The sequence below is a fragment of the Columba livia genome, chromosome 3, assembly GCF_036013475.1.
Source record: "Columba livia isolate bColLiv1 breed racing homer chromosome 3, bColLiv1.pat.W.v2, whole genome shotgun sequence".
NCBI lineage: Eukaryota > Metazoa > Chordata > Aves > Columbiformes > Columbidae > Columba > Columba livia.
The window spans coordinates 45,998,516-46,015,171 of NC_088604.1; the positions used below are offsets into that span (position 1 = coordinate 45,998,516).

A 16,656-nucleotide genomic window follows, 5' to 3' on the forward strand; every position below is an offset into this window, starting at 1 on the left:
AGAATTTTTGTTGAGAAATGGGATCGGTCTTAAACCAGCAATATTCAAGTAAAGTATCGCGTTCCGTGCTGTAATGTGGCTGAAAGATGGAGTTAAATGGAAAAATACACGTATGTACAGAAACGTGGGCTGGCCTGGGCAAAGAGAGCGGGAGAGGCTCCGAACGCAGTGTTTCCTCTCTGTAACCTCCGGTGATTTTTTTTTTTTTCACGTATTTTGGTGAGAAGGTTGTTTATTTTAGGATTTAGGAAAAATTAGGCTCTTTTCGCCGTTTGCTTTTTGATTTTGTTTTGCTTTTTTTTTTTTTTTCTTTTTCGGTTTCTTCTCTAGTAGTAACTCCTGTATATAGTGGCAGAATGATGTTACCAGAATTTAACTCTTTGCTGTGCATCTTGTCCCCCCCTTCCTTCTTTTTCTCCCTCCATTCCCCCCCTTCCTTTCCCCCCTTCTCCCCCCCCGCCTTTCCCTCTTCCTCAGCAGGGGCGAGTAAAGGTGGAGACGAGCCTGGGAAGTTGCCGGAGCAGGAGGAAGAGGAGGAATCCCAGGTTTTGCACGGAACCGGCCATTGCAAATGGTTCAATGTGAGAATGGGATTCGGGTTCATCTCCATGAGCAACCGAGAGGGAAGCCCCTTGGAGTCTCCAGTTGATGTCTTTGTACACCAAGTAAGACCCGTTTTTGTCTTCCATCTCAGCCTGCCACATTTGATTGAGCTCAGTGGGACCCTGGTTTCATGTGAATAGAAGTAACGTGTTTTTCTTAGGTATTTAGGTATATCTGCAATTAAAAAGTTGCCTTAGGTAGTGGTTTTGTTGGCAGCGTACAATTTGAGTAAATAAGGTCGTTAGGCTGTACTCGGTCTCTGTGGCTGGAGATTTGTGCAAAGGGATAATGTTGTTTCTTTATATCTTCCTCCATGGTTAGAAACTTCTCTGTGCTTGTATTTTAAAATACCACACTTCATTTTAACAAGATTTATTATTTGTCACGAGATAGATCAGGAGCAGACATGCCTTTCCTTGGAAACTGATTAAAATTAATTTCGGCAAAGGATAAATAAATGTCGGTTTTCATTCAGATAGCATTTGAATAGTTTTAAATGCCTTTCTTGTAAACCTCGAATCGTTTTTTAAAAGCTCATCTGAGATTAGTTAGTGAAACTGAGACATAATTATAGTGTTATTTTGCAGTAATTCAGACCTGAGAGTGTCCCTGTGGTGATACACTGAAGTGTGCCTGTTGTTTGGTTGGTTGATTTTTAAATATTCCTTCCTAGGAAAAAAAGAAAAAGTAATTATTAAGGAATCAGACCAAAAGCAGCACCTCTGTAAGGCTGTTTGGGAGAGAAGGTGCCTGTGGCAGGCTTTTTTATTTTTAAGCATAGCAGCATTAACACTGTGTTTTGAAAGTGGAAGCTGGCATGAATGCCTTCACACAAAGGAGTTTCAGGTGCAAGATACATACAAAATTATAACGGAGCTTTTCCCAAGGTCTGTAGTGTGGTTTGTGAAGAAGGAGCATGTGTAGACTTTCCCTGGTCCTTCTGCTAGTCTCCAGTTGCAACAACACTATTTTGAATGATACCCATCTTCTCTGTGATCAGAGAACAGAGGAGCAGTATCAGGTAAAGAGACCATTTTGGATTTGGCTAGGGCCATGTTAGGAAGGTCAAAAGGCATCATTTTACGTGGTTGTCCATTTTCTATGACGTTTGCAATGACGGGGCAGGGGACTGTACCATGATTAAATAGTGACTCCTTTTTTATGTTCCATTAGATGGCCCGGCCATATGTTCTGGTAGCTTTCATCAGGCTTTTAAAAATATTAATAATACACCTTTAATGAGGTTAATAAAAAGGTGACTGAAATTTAGAGATGAGTGCTGCTGCTGTGGCATGTTGCCTTGCTCCTTGCAGTGGACTGAATTTCTGATCTTGCTGTCTTAGCCTAAGGCCCTGCACATCAATATTAGCTGTTTGCATTTGGAATTACGTAAAGTGTAGAATCCAATAGTGAACTTTCCTAAATTCTTACATTTCCTGCTTTGTATTGGTATACGAGGTGCTCCCCTCGTTGCTGCTGCTTTTTCTTTTTAGAACCAAATCAATTAAATACTTTTCAAAGGAGCATTCTTCATCCCGTTTTCCTCCCTTCCCTTCTTTGTACCTTTTTAAGTCGTGAAACTGCTCTTTGCAGTTCCACAAATTTACTTTATGATAAAAAACTTTTTTCTTAATCTAATATCTTGTTAATGCATGTCATTCTTTTTTCTTCTCAAATAATGGAAAACAAACATTTGCAGCATAGCACTGGTGTTAATAAAAAAACACATTTGGAAACAAAGATTATTGGTAGTGCTGTGGAAATAGCTAAGCGTTGAACTGCATGATATGATGACACATTGAAGTAATACTAGACAAGGTGTGCTGTTCCATAATGAAAAGTAGCCATAGAAAATAATTTTTAAAGTATGTGGTAAATTTGAAAGTCACTGTTCAGTGTGTCCCCTAAAAGAGGAGACAAGAAGAAAATGTTAGACATGCTTGTTTACTCTTTAATAATCTACAATTTATTGATAATACTTTCTAAGACATATCACAGTGTAAAAGGCAGTAAAAAATAGTGTGTTTCATTGCACATAAACTCTGCACCTCAGTCATTTAGAGTATTACTTAGAGATATGTCTTGCTGAGTGAAGTTACTAGTATTCTGCAACGGATTGCTCTTACAACAAAGAAAACATTTCTCACCTTTTTCTTTCTTATGCAATCTAGGATACACATGAACTTCATGTGGAGATGCGTCTTCTTTCTGTCAGTCAAAAGCAGAATTTTTCTGTTTAATGTAATGGGGAAAAGCAGTATCTATTTCATTTCAAAGCACATTTTAGATAATTTATATTTCTATAGAGAATGCTTCGTGTTAAGCTGACTAGCTGATCAGTCGTAACAGTAGCAGGCAGAGTATAAAAATGTCTTTAAATTAGTGATGTTATTTAACAGTGCTGCCTAAACAGTGATTGGACCCTATTCTTATTAGTTTCATTAATCTGAAAAATTTACTCATGTGAAAAGGCCTTTTCAAGGCAAAGATGTTATTTATTAATCTGTTGAAAGAAAATATTACTGTTCAAAACTGCCTTGAAAACACGTCATTTAAGTGTGTACACATAGTATTGCATGCATTCACTTGTTCTGCAATGTTTGTAGCTACTAGTATCATTTTATAGAATCAGACAGTCTAAGCAGAGGAAATAAGCTTCTATCTTACTTAGTCCAAGTCTTGTCAAAGCTAGCTTGAACCTTGCAACAATATTTTTACTGCCTTTTCTTGGTGAGGTTTTACGCAGCTTATGAGATCTTGCTTACTGGATGTCGACTTAAAATTCCTATAATAGTTTAAGCTCGTTATACCTAGACTTTAGAGCTTGCAGTAAATAATGTTGCTTTCTTCTTGGAGTTTCACGTTGGTTGTGTGCAGATTATAGTCAAATTTTTCTGATGTCAGTGCTTCACTAATTTTATATATTGATGTATATTTAGAGGATGATGCTTTTGTTTGGACTTCTCTTCCCCTTTACCCAATGAAAGTTCTGTTCATGAAACAGCTGTTTTTAACTCTACTTTTTAAGTCCTTCCTTCAGCACTAATCATTTTGATTGATCTCTGATCTACCTTCAGGTTGTTGTTACCCTTCTGGTAATGAGGTGCGTAGAGCTAGATGCATTATTTAAGGTAGAAACACATCAGCCATTATATACGTGCATCTATCATCTGTGGTTTTGTGCACAATGTGAAAAGGGTACACTTAAAAACATCTGCATTCTTGTCCTTTTAGCTTTATGCTGCTACAACTTATACCTTTAAGTCGTTTGTTTGAATAATTCAGTGTCATATAAAAATTACAAGTCCTAAAAACTATTCATTTTTTTGAAAACTGGCCATGTCTAATGCAGCAGTGTGCCTAATTCACTGTGTTTCTTTTTACAAAAAAATGAATAGTAGCAATGTTAGTCCTGTGGAACTCTCTTAAATCCAAGGAATGTGCGCCTTACTGAATTTGTCTCAGTGTTGTCATCTGGAGTTTTAATAGGTTAGCGTGGAATGAATAATACAGCTTGCTACTTTTTTATGATGTGAATTCTGCACATAGTTATGTGTGAACAGCTCTTGTTAAATTTTAGAAAAATATGTATTTGTCCGAGGGTGAAGGAGAGTGGAGAGGTGAAGTGAGTGAAACCTTTTGTGGTGCACATGAGAAAAGGTCTTCATTGCTAAGAACTAAGAAGAGCTCAAGTTTTATAAAATCAGAGAAAAGGACGATGTTTAATTTTTTTTGCATGTTCAAAATTGTACACACAATTTAGATGCATACAACTTTTTTGGATGCTGGCAGTAAGGCAGAAATGCTGCAGATTCTTCTTTGCACGCGCTTTATATGGACTAATGTTAGAAAAATGTCTGTTTCCCTTTGCTTAGCGTGAAGCCCGGATGTTAAAGATGATAATGAAGGGTAGGGTGCTGTATGTAAATAGGCACAATACATGGTTGTGAATATCAAGGGTTATAATTTTATGTTCCATTTCTGAGTAATGTTGTCTTTCAGGATGAGAAGGATTGTTCAGTTTAGAAGATGTTTGTTGGGACCTGGCTCTGTAGTCCAAAATTCTTACCGTGTTAAGGGATTGATATAGGATTTCTGAACTGGGACCTTAAACATGATCCTTCTTTGGGATCCTCTTTTATGAGATGGGGAGAGGAAGGAAGGGAGGAGCAGCATGCAGGAGTTGGTGTATTTTGTTTTCTCATTAAAAGGAACATAACTGGTTTGAAACTTTTCACTTTCATGTGAACTTTCTTACTCTTTGCTACAAGTTACTGTTATTACAAGATTTGATAAAAGTGGGAGATGGTTTTCTTTCATTGAAAGACAAATATTATAAATTTTCCTGTTACTTTTCAAGTACCTATAACAAAAGAAGGAGGGAAAATTACAGAGACTATTCAGTTATAATTGTAAACAAAAGAATAAATGGGAAATTAGACATGTAAGCAGCATCCAGAAAGTCTCTCCCCTTGACTGACCATCCTTTTTGATGATGAAACAGATGCTTATTCTTTAAATTCCTAGTGTTTTAGCCACAGTTGAACTACCTTTTCTAGTATAAAGTTGGGTATGGCATAATATGCTGAATGCTGACTTTCTAATATTGTGACATACATCTGTGCTGTTACAAGGATGAGTTAATTTCATCTAGCACATCTCTTCCATTTCCATGTTATTAGGAGCTTGTGAAAAGCTACTTAATTGCTCAAGATAACTGGAAGTTCTGGGCAAGCAAGTGGGATCAATATTGCATTGCTCTTTATTGTTAAATATGGCATAGCAATTCCTCTTTGAAGTACAGAAGTTTCCATGCAGAGTATGCTATTACAAACTTGTCATCTTTGACTTCTGCTGGGGACCAGGCAAGCCCAGTCCTAATCAAAACAAAAGTACTAGCAGGATTTAGAGAGGGAAGCTGAGGAAGGAAGCGAATGGGGAGTAAACGTGTCTCTGCAGTGAGCGTGTGTGTCAGAGATCCGGCAGAGATCAGACCTATACTAAAGATGTGGGTGTTAAAGTCTGCTCAGCAGCCCCAACACTTGTAGAATCTGTAATGGGTAACTGTTGGAGATCTGGAGCCAAGCTTTGGCACTCAACAGCTGAGCTGGAGCATACAGAAAAAAATGACTTTAAGTGATGGGGTCTGTGGATTTGTGGTGTGGAACAGTAAAGACTTGTTTGGGATTTTTTTGGTTTTGCCTATTAATTAGGCCCAGTGCTACATTTCAAGTCCTACCTGTGGATGCATAGACAGATGGCAAAATACTTTATTGAGAGCCTGATGGTTTCAGATGTTTGTTTGAAGAAACTTGTAATTTGGTATTTAAGTTATGGAGCCACCATATGTGGAAATACCTTCCAGATTTCATCCACTTACATCTAAATCAAACATTACAGTGCATTTTTATCAATAGACATGTGTAATATTTAAGTGAACAGCAAGTCCCATTAAACCTATATTGTGTTGAACCAGATCAGATTTTGCTGAAGGAGTTCAAACAGTAAGTATTGACAAGAAAAAAATCACAGGCGACCCAAAGACAGAGGTCTGCAATGGAACTGTTTTGTCTCTTTGGCAGAGCAGTAAGTACACCCTTTCCAGAGCTTGCTATCCTCTTTTTCTCCAAGACTGAGGAAGTTGAACACAGGGGTTGGGATGCTGGGAGGAAGAGGATATTTTGTCTGGGGCACAAACCTAAGATATCAAAGCAGATACATAAACCAAAGCTAAAAGGAAATTAATTGTCAAATTGTGAAAAAATGCTGTTGTTGTTGCTTGTCCTGGTTTGCAACTACATTACTGCTGTAGTAAGTATATCTTACACCCATCTAGAGTTTTGTTTTAGGCTCTTCACAAAGTATACTCCCATTTAGATATTGTTCAATTCATCTACCGTATGTAATGCTTCCTAGTAGAAGCCTGCCATCTTTCCCCACTGATTATTAACAGAAGGAAAATTAGGCCCATCAGTTTCCACAAAGATGTGTAAAAGTGACTGAAGGTATAATTTAAGTAAGATCCTAGGAACCTAGAAACAGGCGAACACATAGAAATAAGGACATAACGTTTACATTTTTCATTCCCTGTATTTAAGGGTCTTTTTTTTTTTTACCCTTTTGCTAAATCAGCTAACAGTTTCTATGACTGATAGAATTATGTGATACTTAGCCCTTTCTAAGGGACAGTACTCAGGACAGGTCTGGACTAGCTTTTGCTTGCTGGATATCACTGGCGAAAGCAGTGAATCCTTAAATTGCTTTTACATTAGCAGAGTGTCAGTAAACACTTCTACATGGAAGGCAGGGAAGGGCTCCTGATTGCTCGAGCATATTAGCTGGAGAAATTGGTGTCCATGCCTTTTTCCTCAGGTTATTCTGTTTGGTCCTGACATAAAATGGGGGGGTTAACTCATTGGGAGATAGCTAGAGGGAATTCCAGATCCCCACTCCAGCGATGGCTCAGCTGCTTGGGGAGCAGCTGTGGAAACCCCTGCAAGTTTTACAGTCTGCTGTATTAAGGAAAACTGGCACAGATTTTGATTTTTTTTCCTAACATGCAAAGCTGTAATGTGCAGCAGGTCAGCAGCTGCTCTTGCAAGCAGCTGAGTTGGCTTTGCGGTAGCAGCGTGGTGAACAGGTGGAGGTTGAAACTCCTACAGCCACCCTTCTTGGTGGGAGTCCTGTGGCCATGATTTTGCTTTTAGTTTGCTGCTGCCCAAGTCAGCTACAAGAGGTTTTATAGCACTCTCCTTGTTGGGCTAGCATAAGTGCTTGTGAAGCTGCATAGCAAACCCAGCTGGGGAAATTTTGGTTTTCATATCTGATTTTTATCATTTTTTTGTATCAGAGAAACCCCATGGTCCCCACAAATAAGAGTGGGCAGTGCTGGCACTGTGGAAGGGTGGCCAAGGATGCAAACAAACAGCTGCCAGGGTGAGGTGACAGTGTGGGAGGAAAGAGAGCTGGAAGATGCTATTGCAGAAATGTGAATGAAACTGCAGTTTCTTCTGATGCAAAACAGCAGAATACTGGTGTTAACTTGAGGTGAGGCTGCAGAGACAAAAGTGTTAGTGACTTTTCAAGAAAAAAAGGTGCTTGTGGGTATTGGAATGAGTACAAGCATCTGAGCTCTCCTTGGAAGTGGAAGGTTTCAGGAATCTTTTGGATCACACTTCAGTTCAATCTTATACGTTTCTCTTTTTTATTATTTCTTGTTTTATTGGTTACAATTCAGTTATGGCATTGAAATATTTTGAATTGCAGTTTTAAAACAGTACTATTTATAAAAGAAAAAAAAGGATAACTTTTAATTTCACTAAAATAATGTGTGTTTCTTCTACAGAACAGACCTATGTATATTTAAAGGGCATGTTCATAATGATTTGGTTATCTTTTTAGCAGATAGGTGAGAGTTTAGTGAAATTTGTCAATAATCTGAGAAGTATAGCTCCCTATTTATTCTGTATGTGTAACTTTGAAAATTAAATACTTCAATACATTTGAAAACTTAGCTGTTTGAGAGTATATAGAATAGCTTTTGTTTTGTTCTATTATCATTGCAGGAGCCAAGCAAATCACACAGATACTTTCTATTCCAAAGTTCTAATTTAGTGCTAGAATTACATTTTTTTTGAGGAGAGAGGCTGAAAGGCTTGTTTTGTTGTTTTTTTAGCACCATAGGTTAGTGTTTTCATCTGTTAAATTTGTTTAACAGGTAAAATATGAGTGAATGCATGTATAATAAATATTTGGAGTGCATGAATTTGTCTACAAAACTGAAGTAATATTCCATGATTATTATGATACTCTTTAAGAAAACACTAATGTTGTTATTACATTCATAAATCCATACATCTCGTGAATATAGCTGATAGTGGCTTTCCCATCAAGGTAATCTGTTCCCAGAGAGGCTCTCTTCTAATTAGTCATGGTAATTTATAGATACGCGGTGTTGAGGGATTTTTTTTGCCCGGGTTGCTTTTATTATAGTGCCACTTGAGGCTACTTTAACATTAGTGTTATGACTTTGTTTATGGTTACATAAATACATGCACCAAAATAATACCTGGACTGAAACTGAGAATAAAAGTGATAGCCCTTGTGTACTTTAAGTAGATTAGAATAAGCATGAACTTGTATTTTTTCAAAGTACAGGTGTCTTTAAAAACCTCTTAATAATGCACATGTGCTATAATTTTTTAAAAAGTTTTATTTCATTTTACAGCTGTGTTTTGCAAGCTAGTAATCAAAGTCTTGGTTTGGTTTATGGGCTATTTGTAATAATACAATCTTAGTGGAAATACAGTGCTTTAAAAAGCCTCTGCTGACCATGTGTAGTAATTTCTGAATATTCTTAGACTTGTTATATTGGAAATACAATAAATAAATAAAAGTTCTAATTTAGAAGGTACCTAATAGACCCAAGCTGGCTTCTGTAGACTTTAGACCCCAAACTAGTCCTTGTTTTTAACAGATACATATTGTTGTCTTACTCTGCTTAGTTACCTGGCCTAAGACACATAGTTTGCACATCTTGAGAATTAGCCATTGTTGACACTAAAGCGGAATAAGAAGAATTATTCACAAAGCTGTTTATTACTCTCTCCCCCAGATTTTAAAATCAGTAGTACATCAGGTGAATGGAAATTTGAGACTTATTTCAATACTAGGCTGAAACTCCTCCTTAGTGTAATGAAAGCATGACATTCCTTCTTTTCCTGGGCATGTTACAGACCCGATGGGCCAAGCTCTGCTCAGTCTTCTCACATGAAGTGGTCTCACTGACCTGTGAAACTTGTTCAACAAAGCAATCAGCATTAGGAGTGAATTCTAAGTCTCTTATATGAACGTTCTTACTGGAAGTTTGTAGTTCACGTCCTTTTGTTTTTTAAGTGTGTAAATGTGCTATTTGTGCTCAAAAACTTGAGGGCTGTGTTGTGATCTGCGTTGTTCCCTGTACAGTGCCTAAAATGTAGAGTAGTAAGCTGGTATTTGGGTCAGTGCTGCTTAATTAAAAGTTAACTGAAAATGATACAACTTAACATAATGTGTATGCATGAATTTGACTTTTATATAACTTGTATGTACTTTTCACAATATGCTTGCCTTTTTTTTCTTTTCTTTTCTTTTTTTTTTTTTTTGTACTGTGGATGAGTAATATTTAATGTCTAACCTAAATTCACCTGGCCACTAATCTGCCAGGCTGCTTTGATGCACAGCTCTAATAATGTTGTGGTCTTTTTCATGTTCCTGTTGAAAAATTGCTCAGTCCCAAATTATGCCCTCACAGGAGGGAAGAGGGGTAGAAGATGTGAAATGCTCTCCCTATGAAAAAGACCCCTCACTATGGGCGCAAGGCAGGATCTGTTGAAGGGGAATGAAGTTCACCCTTGCAGTGAAAATGCCTTGGGATCTTGAACAGCTCTTCAGTGATCTAGAGACAGTTGGGGCCACCTGTACAGGGCCTTTGGTTTCTGGCAGGGGTAATAGGATGTGGTAGGTATTGGGAGAACTTCTGAAAAACTTTGTAACTGCAGAATTGTGTGTCTGTGTTCAGTAGGGGAGGGATGGGAATCCTCCTCCAGAGTCCTTCAGGATCTGCCTTTTTCCTGGGCCCCTCTGTTTGGGATGCAGAGATCCTACCCAGATAGAAGGGAGAGCAATGACTTACAGGGAGAGGGGAATAGCTGAACGCTCTGTTCAGACAGGAGGGGGTGGACAGTTTACAGATTTGGAGGCATAATATGGTCCTCAAATATTTGTAAATGCAGTTAGTAAAAAAGTTTCAATTTCACCGCAGTGCTTAATAGCTCTTCACTACAGTGATTAAATACTCATTTGGCTGTGCCAAACCTTTGTTTGTCTGCTTCATTGTTTGGTTTTGGAGGTTTGTGTGTGTAAATTAAAGAAAGTATGTTGTAATAGCTGTTTTATATGATTCAAAATCGCATTTGTATAATGTTTCCCCTTAGTGTGTTTTGCAAGAGCTGTTTAACGGATAGGAAATGCAAGGTAGAAGTTAACTCTGAAAGGAATGCATGGCTTCTTGGATAGGGGTCTGTGTGGCCCTAGGGTGCACACCGATTTTAGCCAACAGGACATTCAGCAGGGCATCCTGTTCATTGTCTGTGACTCCGGTTTAGAAACTACTGCAACCTAAAAACAAAGATAAAGTAGTTTTTAAAAGTGCTTTCAATTGGCTTTAGAAATTAGTGATAATCGTTAAACATAGACCTTACTTGTAAGGTGGTTGATCTGGGTGTGGAGATGCATGAATAAACAACTATCAGAAATTAAGAGCTTCAAAAGAGAACCTTGCATGTCACTATTGACTTTAAAGGACTAGTCACAAAGAGAGGACTATGGGGTTGAACTGTGGATATTAAAGAAGCAAAAGATTTTAAAGGTGCATTGACAAGATGAAAATCATATTCAGTTTTTCAGGCAGAAATATAATACATCTGAATACGGAAATCTTTGCTTAGACTAACTTGAATAGGCTTTTCTTCATGATAATTCATGCATTTCCAAACGCTTAATGCGACAGTAAACACCGCATCTTTCTCTAAGGAGTGCTTAATTCTCCTGCACTGTAGTCTTTTATCTTTGTTAATCATTTTAAAAAGAACTACTAGACATTCTAAAATTTGATCTATCAGATTTGAAAATTATTAAAATTATTTAAATTCAAAACATTGAGTGTTCCTTTAAATTTGATGTTCAATAGAAATTAGCAAACTTTTGTAAAGAAAAAAGCATTTTCCATTTTATGATGTCTTTGCATTTAATGACTACATAACATTTTTGCAAGACAGCAAGTACTTTTCAGAATTAATATGCAGTCTGCTTCGAGCAACAAAATCTCTTTATGTTTACTAATGTAATTGGCAGATAGAGTTTCCCCAAATAAAATTTACATTAGTCTTAATCAATTTATTTTCATTAGGCAATTATACTTTTTTAAAAGGCAGATTATTTTATTTATTTTATTTTTGTAATATAGTAGTTTCTTTTTTACCAACAATTATTGATAGTTTATTGGAAAGTGATAGCTCATTCTATGCTTAAATGGGTTAATTGTTCATTTTCATACAGATAGAAATGATCATCTAAGGAAGAAATACTTTAACTGATGACAACTGAATGGAGCAAGATTAGGCTGTTAAAATGGCTACAGTTGCAGCACTGTCCTTTTGTCAAAGATTAATTCATTTTAGTATTCATTGTTCAATACTATAATTAAGGTTTAAAATTTTCTAGGATCTATGTATTAATATAGGGGTTTTTTCATATGGGAATCAGTAATTATTTTTAATTCTAGATAAATATAAAAGCATAGTATTGCTTTATAATTTGTTTTCCTTTTATCCGTATGTACATTCGTATTTATTCCATTACATGAAGCTAAACCAGCACTGACCACAATAGGTTTCATGAAATGCACCTACATAGTATACTGTATTCTCTTGAGAAGTATTGAGGTAATTGGCATTAAATGATTTTGTTCTAGTATTTCTGGTTTAGGATGATGAATATAATCTATTTGTTAAATTCTTTAAAACTGGTAAACTTTAGCCTAGTTTCTATTTTCTCTGACTTGTGTTTAAAAAGTACAGTGTATTTTAGCTATGCTTTCAGGACCAAATGTTACTCAGAGATTAAATGCTGATCCTGGTGAAATCAGTGAAATAGGAGTTAAGAAGCTTCGATAAGTATGCACAATTTCTCTCAAGGTTTTTATTTTTTTTCTGACAGTTTCATTTAGGTATTTAAAACAGAAAAGTTTGATTAAATAAATGTGAGGGGGGGGGTGTATATCAACTGTCATTCCGTGTACTTGTTTTCACTGTACTTGTAAGTGCTTTACAACCTTTACAATGCCCCCCAAACTAATTATAGAACAGTATTAGTTGTATGAACTTATGATATATGAATGTTCATCTAAATTTCTTGCAGCACATTCAGCTGAACTATGTACCTTAAGAGAAATGTGCCTCCTCTTTATTTACATCTTATGTGGCAGAAAATACTCCATTGGCTTCCTTTGTTCATTTTCACCAGGGTCTTCGTTAATTTAACTGTAGCTTTGCCATTTTGTGAACAAGTTTGAAATTTCTGGCATTTCAGGTCTAAGAGAGGACTAACTTGGCAGATATTATTTACTGATAATATGTAAGAAGATAAAAATGTGTACTTCTCTGTGGCTTTTTCCACTTAACATGTAGAAAGTCTAGTATGGGTTGTTTTTTGTTGTTAATTCCAACAGTTTAACAAAGTTAATCTGTATGTCTTGGTATCACATTGTTCTGGGCACACTCATATCCCATTGCCAATTGTTTTAAGATGAACGAACAAAAAAAGCAAATTAGTTCCTTTTATTAAGTCTGTGTGGGAGTAAGTTATCAAACAATATGGGTACATGCTAAATAAATATGAGAGATAGTAATCGCTATTTCCTTTAAAAATTGGTTTGTTGAAAAATACCAGTTACATTACTGTAAAATAATTTTGATACATTTATTTGAGAAATTTTTTTTTTTGGTCAAAAACAGATGCTCACATTTTTAAATGTCCAGTTTCCATGCATTTGACTGATTTTATAAAGGCCTTTCTGGTAACAATGTTGCGATAAAATGTTACTGTTAAAATGCTACATTAAGAAACTAAAATAGCAAAATTAATTTAGAGATCATGCAAAAAACACAATGAAAATATTAATAATGAATTAAAATATTCATTATGAATTAAAACATCATCTTATACAGTGTTGATGCCTACATTAGGAAACACATCTAACAATGTATGTCAGTTTGGATTCTCCTGCATAAAGGAATGGCAGAGACGGATGGCAATTGTGACAATGCTTCTTAGATTCGTCAATCCCCTTCTGGATCCGTGCATTGCAAATCCATATAATTAGCATCTAGAATGGGGCAAAAGTAAAGATTCTGAGTCTTGATTTTTTTCTGCTTGCTGACAAGATTTGCCAGTCTGCTATTGACTTCTCTGCTGTGCTACACTAGGTGTGGATGGAGGAAAGCTTCTGCTTCTGGTCTTCTAAAGAATGAGCTACGATTTTTCCTGTGTAGATATTGTATTTATTGTAAGTTGGCAATATTCAAGTAGTGCAGGTTGCTTCTAATATAGGAGTTGTATTGGACTGCTCTGATAATGGACTGCAGGATAAATGCTGTTAGTACTTCATTTAAAACATGCATTAATGGAATCACTGCCAAATTTTGTTATTATTCTTACGCCTAGTTTTCTCCAAGATCATCACTGTGAACGTAAACAATAGCAAAGCATTACCACTGTAGTGAACAGAACATCTGAAATCCTGTTATAAAGTTTATAAAATTATCGATTGGTTGATGTAGAGACAGATTATGCAGTTTTGCTCTTTTTCTTGCCAGTGGCAAAACAGGGTAGGGAAGGCTGTGGGGTTTTGGGTGTTTTGGTATCTTTTTAATGTAGCAGTAAAAACCCACAACCAGTTTTAACACCAAGCTTGGAAGAGTTTAGCTAGGCATTTTGGTATTTGAAAGTGAGGTATATTTTGTTGGGTTCGGGGGAGGGGAGGGGATGTTTGGGTTGTTTTTTTTGTTTGTGGAGTCGTTTTTTTGTTCGTTTTTTGAGGTGGTTTTGGTGGTTTGGTTTGTTTGTTCGTTGGTGTTTTGTTTTTGTTTTTTTTTTGGGGGGGGGGTGCTTTGTTTGTTTGTTTGCTGTTTGTTGTTGTTCCCAAAGAGCCCCGTACCTGGCAGCGCTGGGCCCAGCGGAGGAGCCGGCGCAGGGGCAGGAGCCTCCTTAAGGGCGGCCTCTCCCCGCCTGGGCCGGCTGGGGGGCGGGAGGAATTTGCACCCTCCCGGCTCAGGTTGCAGCCCCTCCGACCCAGCCGGGGAAGCCACAGGGTCAGGACTGTTCACCGCCTAGCGCTTCCTCGGGCCATTTGTAACGCGGTCCTGCCCTGGTAGTTCACTACGGCCCAAGGAAGAAGTCATTGACGTGAAAGATTCGAAGATGTCCGTTTTATCACTCTCTTAATATGTTTTAAATTGCCTTGTTTAACAGAGAAGTTAATTTAGCACACAGTGCAGAAATGGAAATGTTAGCATATTTGAGAATCGAAATAGCGATACCTCAAAAATAGCTGTCGGGGGGCCTGACTCGCAGGAGTTGGTGGATTTGATGCTGCCGTGCGCTGGGGTGCCGGCGGTGAGCGCCATTTCCCATGCTGGAGGACCAACCTACCATCGGCCACTGAGCAAATTAACTTACAGCAAATGCTAATTAAAGAATGGGGAAATAAACAGCAGCGTGCTCACAACTACTTCCCTTTTCTTTTTTCCCGGAGGTTTGCCACTGTTCATGACAGTGCCTTATGCCATGGGAGCATCTGTTTTTACAGGAGGCCATCAGAGACATGAACGCTTTAAAACTGAGCCAAGGTTACAAAGAGCACCCAACGCTTTGTTCTTTATGTCGGCATCCCACACTGCGGGACCGGCCGTGGCCGCACCGAGCCCCAGGCCCGGAGCAGGCGCGGGGGCTGCCCAGCAAGATGGCGGCGGGACAGGCGGTCCGGCCTGGCCTGGCCTTTCCCGGCGGAGGCGCCACGCCTGCGGCCCCGCCGCCTTCAGGCGTTCTAACCGTGTGGCAGTGAAGTGAGTTCGGAGGGGATCTCCCTCCCCACTGCCTCGCTCCTCTCTGCGGTGTGGGGGCACCCCTGGCTTTCCCAGCGGGTATTCGGTCACCCCTGGAGCTCCTGAGGAGGCCCGGGCCGGGGCGAGCCGCCCCCCCGCGCCGGGGTGGCCACCGGGGCTGCAGAGCCTGGGGATGGGGGTGGTGATGGCTTCCCCCACCCTTCACAATAAAAACGACTTTGCGAACAAGTACTACCTCCTTTTAAGGGGCATGTGAAACCTGAGCTAAGTGTTGCGTTTTGTTGTTGTTTGCTTCATTGATGTTTAGAGGGAGAACAATACTGGGTGGAGAATTAAATGCGGGTATGACAAAGTTAGACAGTGTTTTTTCTTAAGCCTGTCAGTAAATAGCTAGACTTCTTAATGCTCAAGCAAAACATGCTACTAAATAACACGCTGTGTTAAAGTAGTCATATTTACAGAAATAGTTCCATTTTTGAAGTGAATACCTTTTTACCAACATCCAATAATTTTTCTTAAACTTGTTAGAACTCAGTGGCCTCGTGGCTTACAATTTCTCTTTAACTTCTGAGTGTTGTAGCATGACGACACAAAGGCTTTGCAAAATATTCAGCAGAATTATCTGCTTTTGTTCGGTTTGAAGGAGAACATAGTCCTGCCTGCTAGAAAGTCATTCAAAAAGATTAATGGTTGTAGGATTCCGATCTTGCAAACACTTGTTCTTTAAAGTAAGAACTATTCATGTAAATAAAGGTTTCGAGATGAGAACCTTAAATATGTGACTTTTAATAACTACTCACCCCTTAAAAATGGTCTTCTGCTTTAGTTTGGCCTTGGGCAAAGTTCTGTGTGGACTCAATGGGATGTTTTTTTCATTATGTAAGAACAGTAGTTTCACTACTTAAAATACTCTTTTAATTGAGGATTGATAGTGTGTTAATTTTTTTCTTAAAAAAAAGTATTTGCATATGTAGACACCTTATATACTGTATGTGAAATACATGTTTCTTCCACAGTAACAGTCCTGCAGCAAAGGAAATAAAATCAAGCAATCTTTAATAACGCAAGTTTCAATATGTTGATCTTTCCACCCATGTGGGTGAGTTGTGTAAAACTGTTTTACAGGTTCTCTGACTGTAGTTTGTAATACTATAATTAAACCAAGTTGGTTTTTGTTTGTTTGTTTGTTTGTTTACATTTGAAAATTCAAAATGCACTTCTGGGCTGTGAATAGCGTGTAATGATTCACCCCACTGAGACAGTCTCTCCTGTGGGATGAGTTTGGGGTAATGCCATTGATGTTTGTCTCAGTTGCTCCTTCCTCCCGTCAGCATCCATCTCACTGCAATGTCTTAGTTTTTTACTTGCAAACGATTTTTTTAGATGCATG

General features: G+C 38.0%; 1 protein-coding gene across 4 annotated transcripts in view; it reads left to right on the forward strand.

Moving 5' to 3' along the window:
• The window catches only part of LIN28B (lin-28 homolog B), a 100,639-nt gene that overhangs the window by 17,400 nt on the left and 66,583 nt on the right, over nt 1-16,656 (forward strand). For 2 of the 4 annotated variants that reach the window (XM_065056605.1, XM_021297239.2), the window contains one exon: nt 478-665. In XM_065056605.1, coding sequence (XP_064912677.1) covers nt 478-665 — 188 coding nt within the window. The remainder of the gene's footprint in view (nt 1-477; nt 666-16,656) is intronic. The other 2 variants (XM_065056606.1, XM_021297240.2) reach the window with 1 other exon arrangement.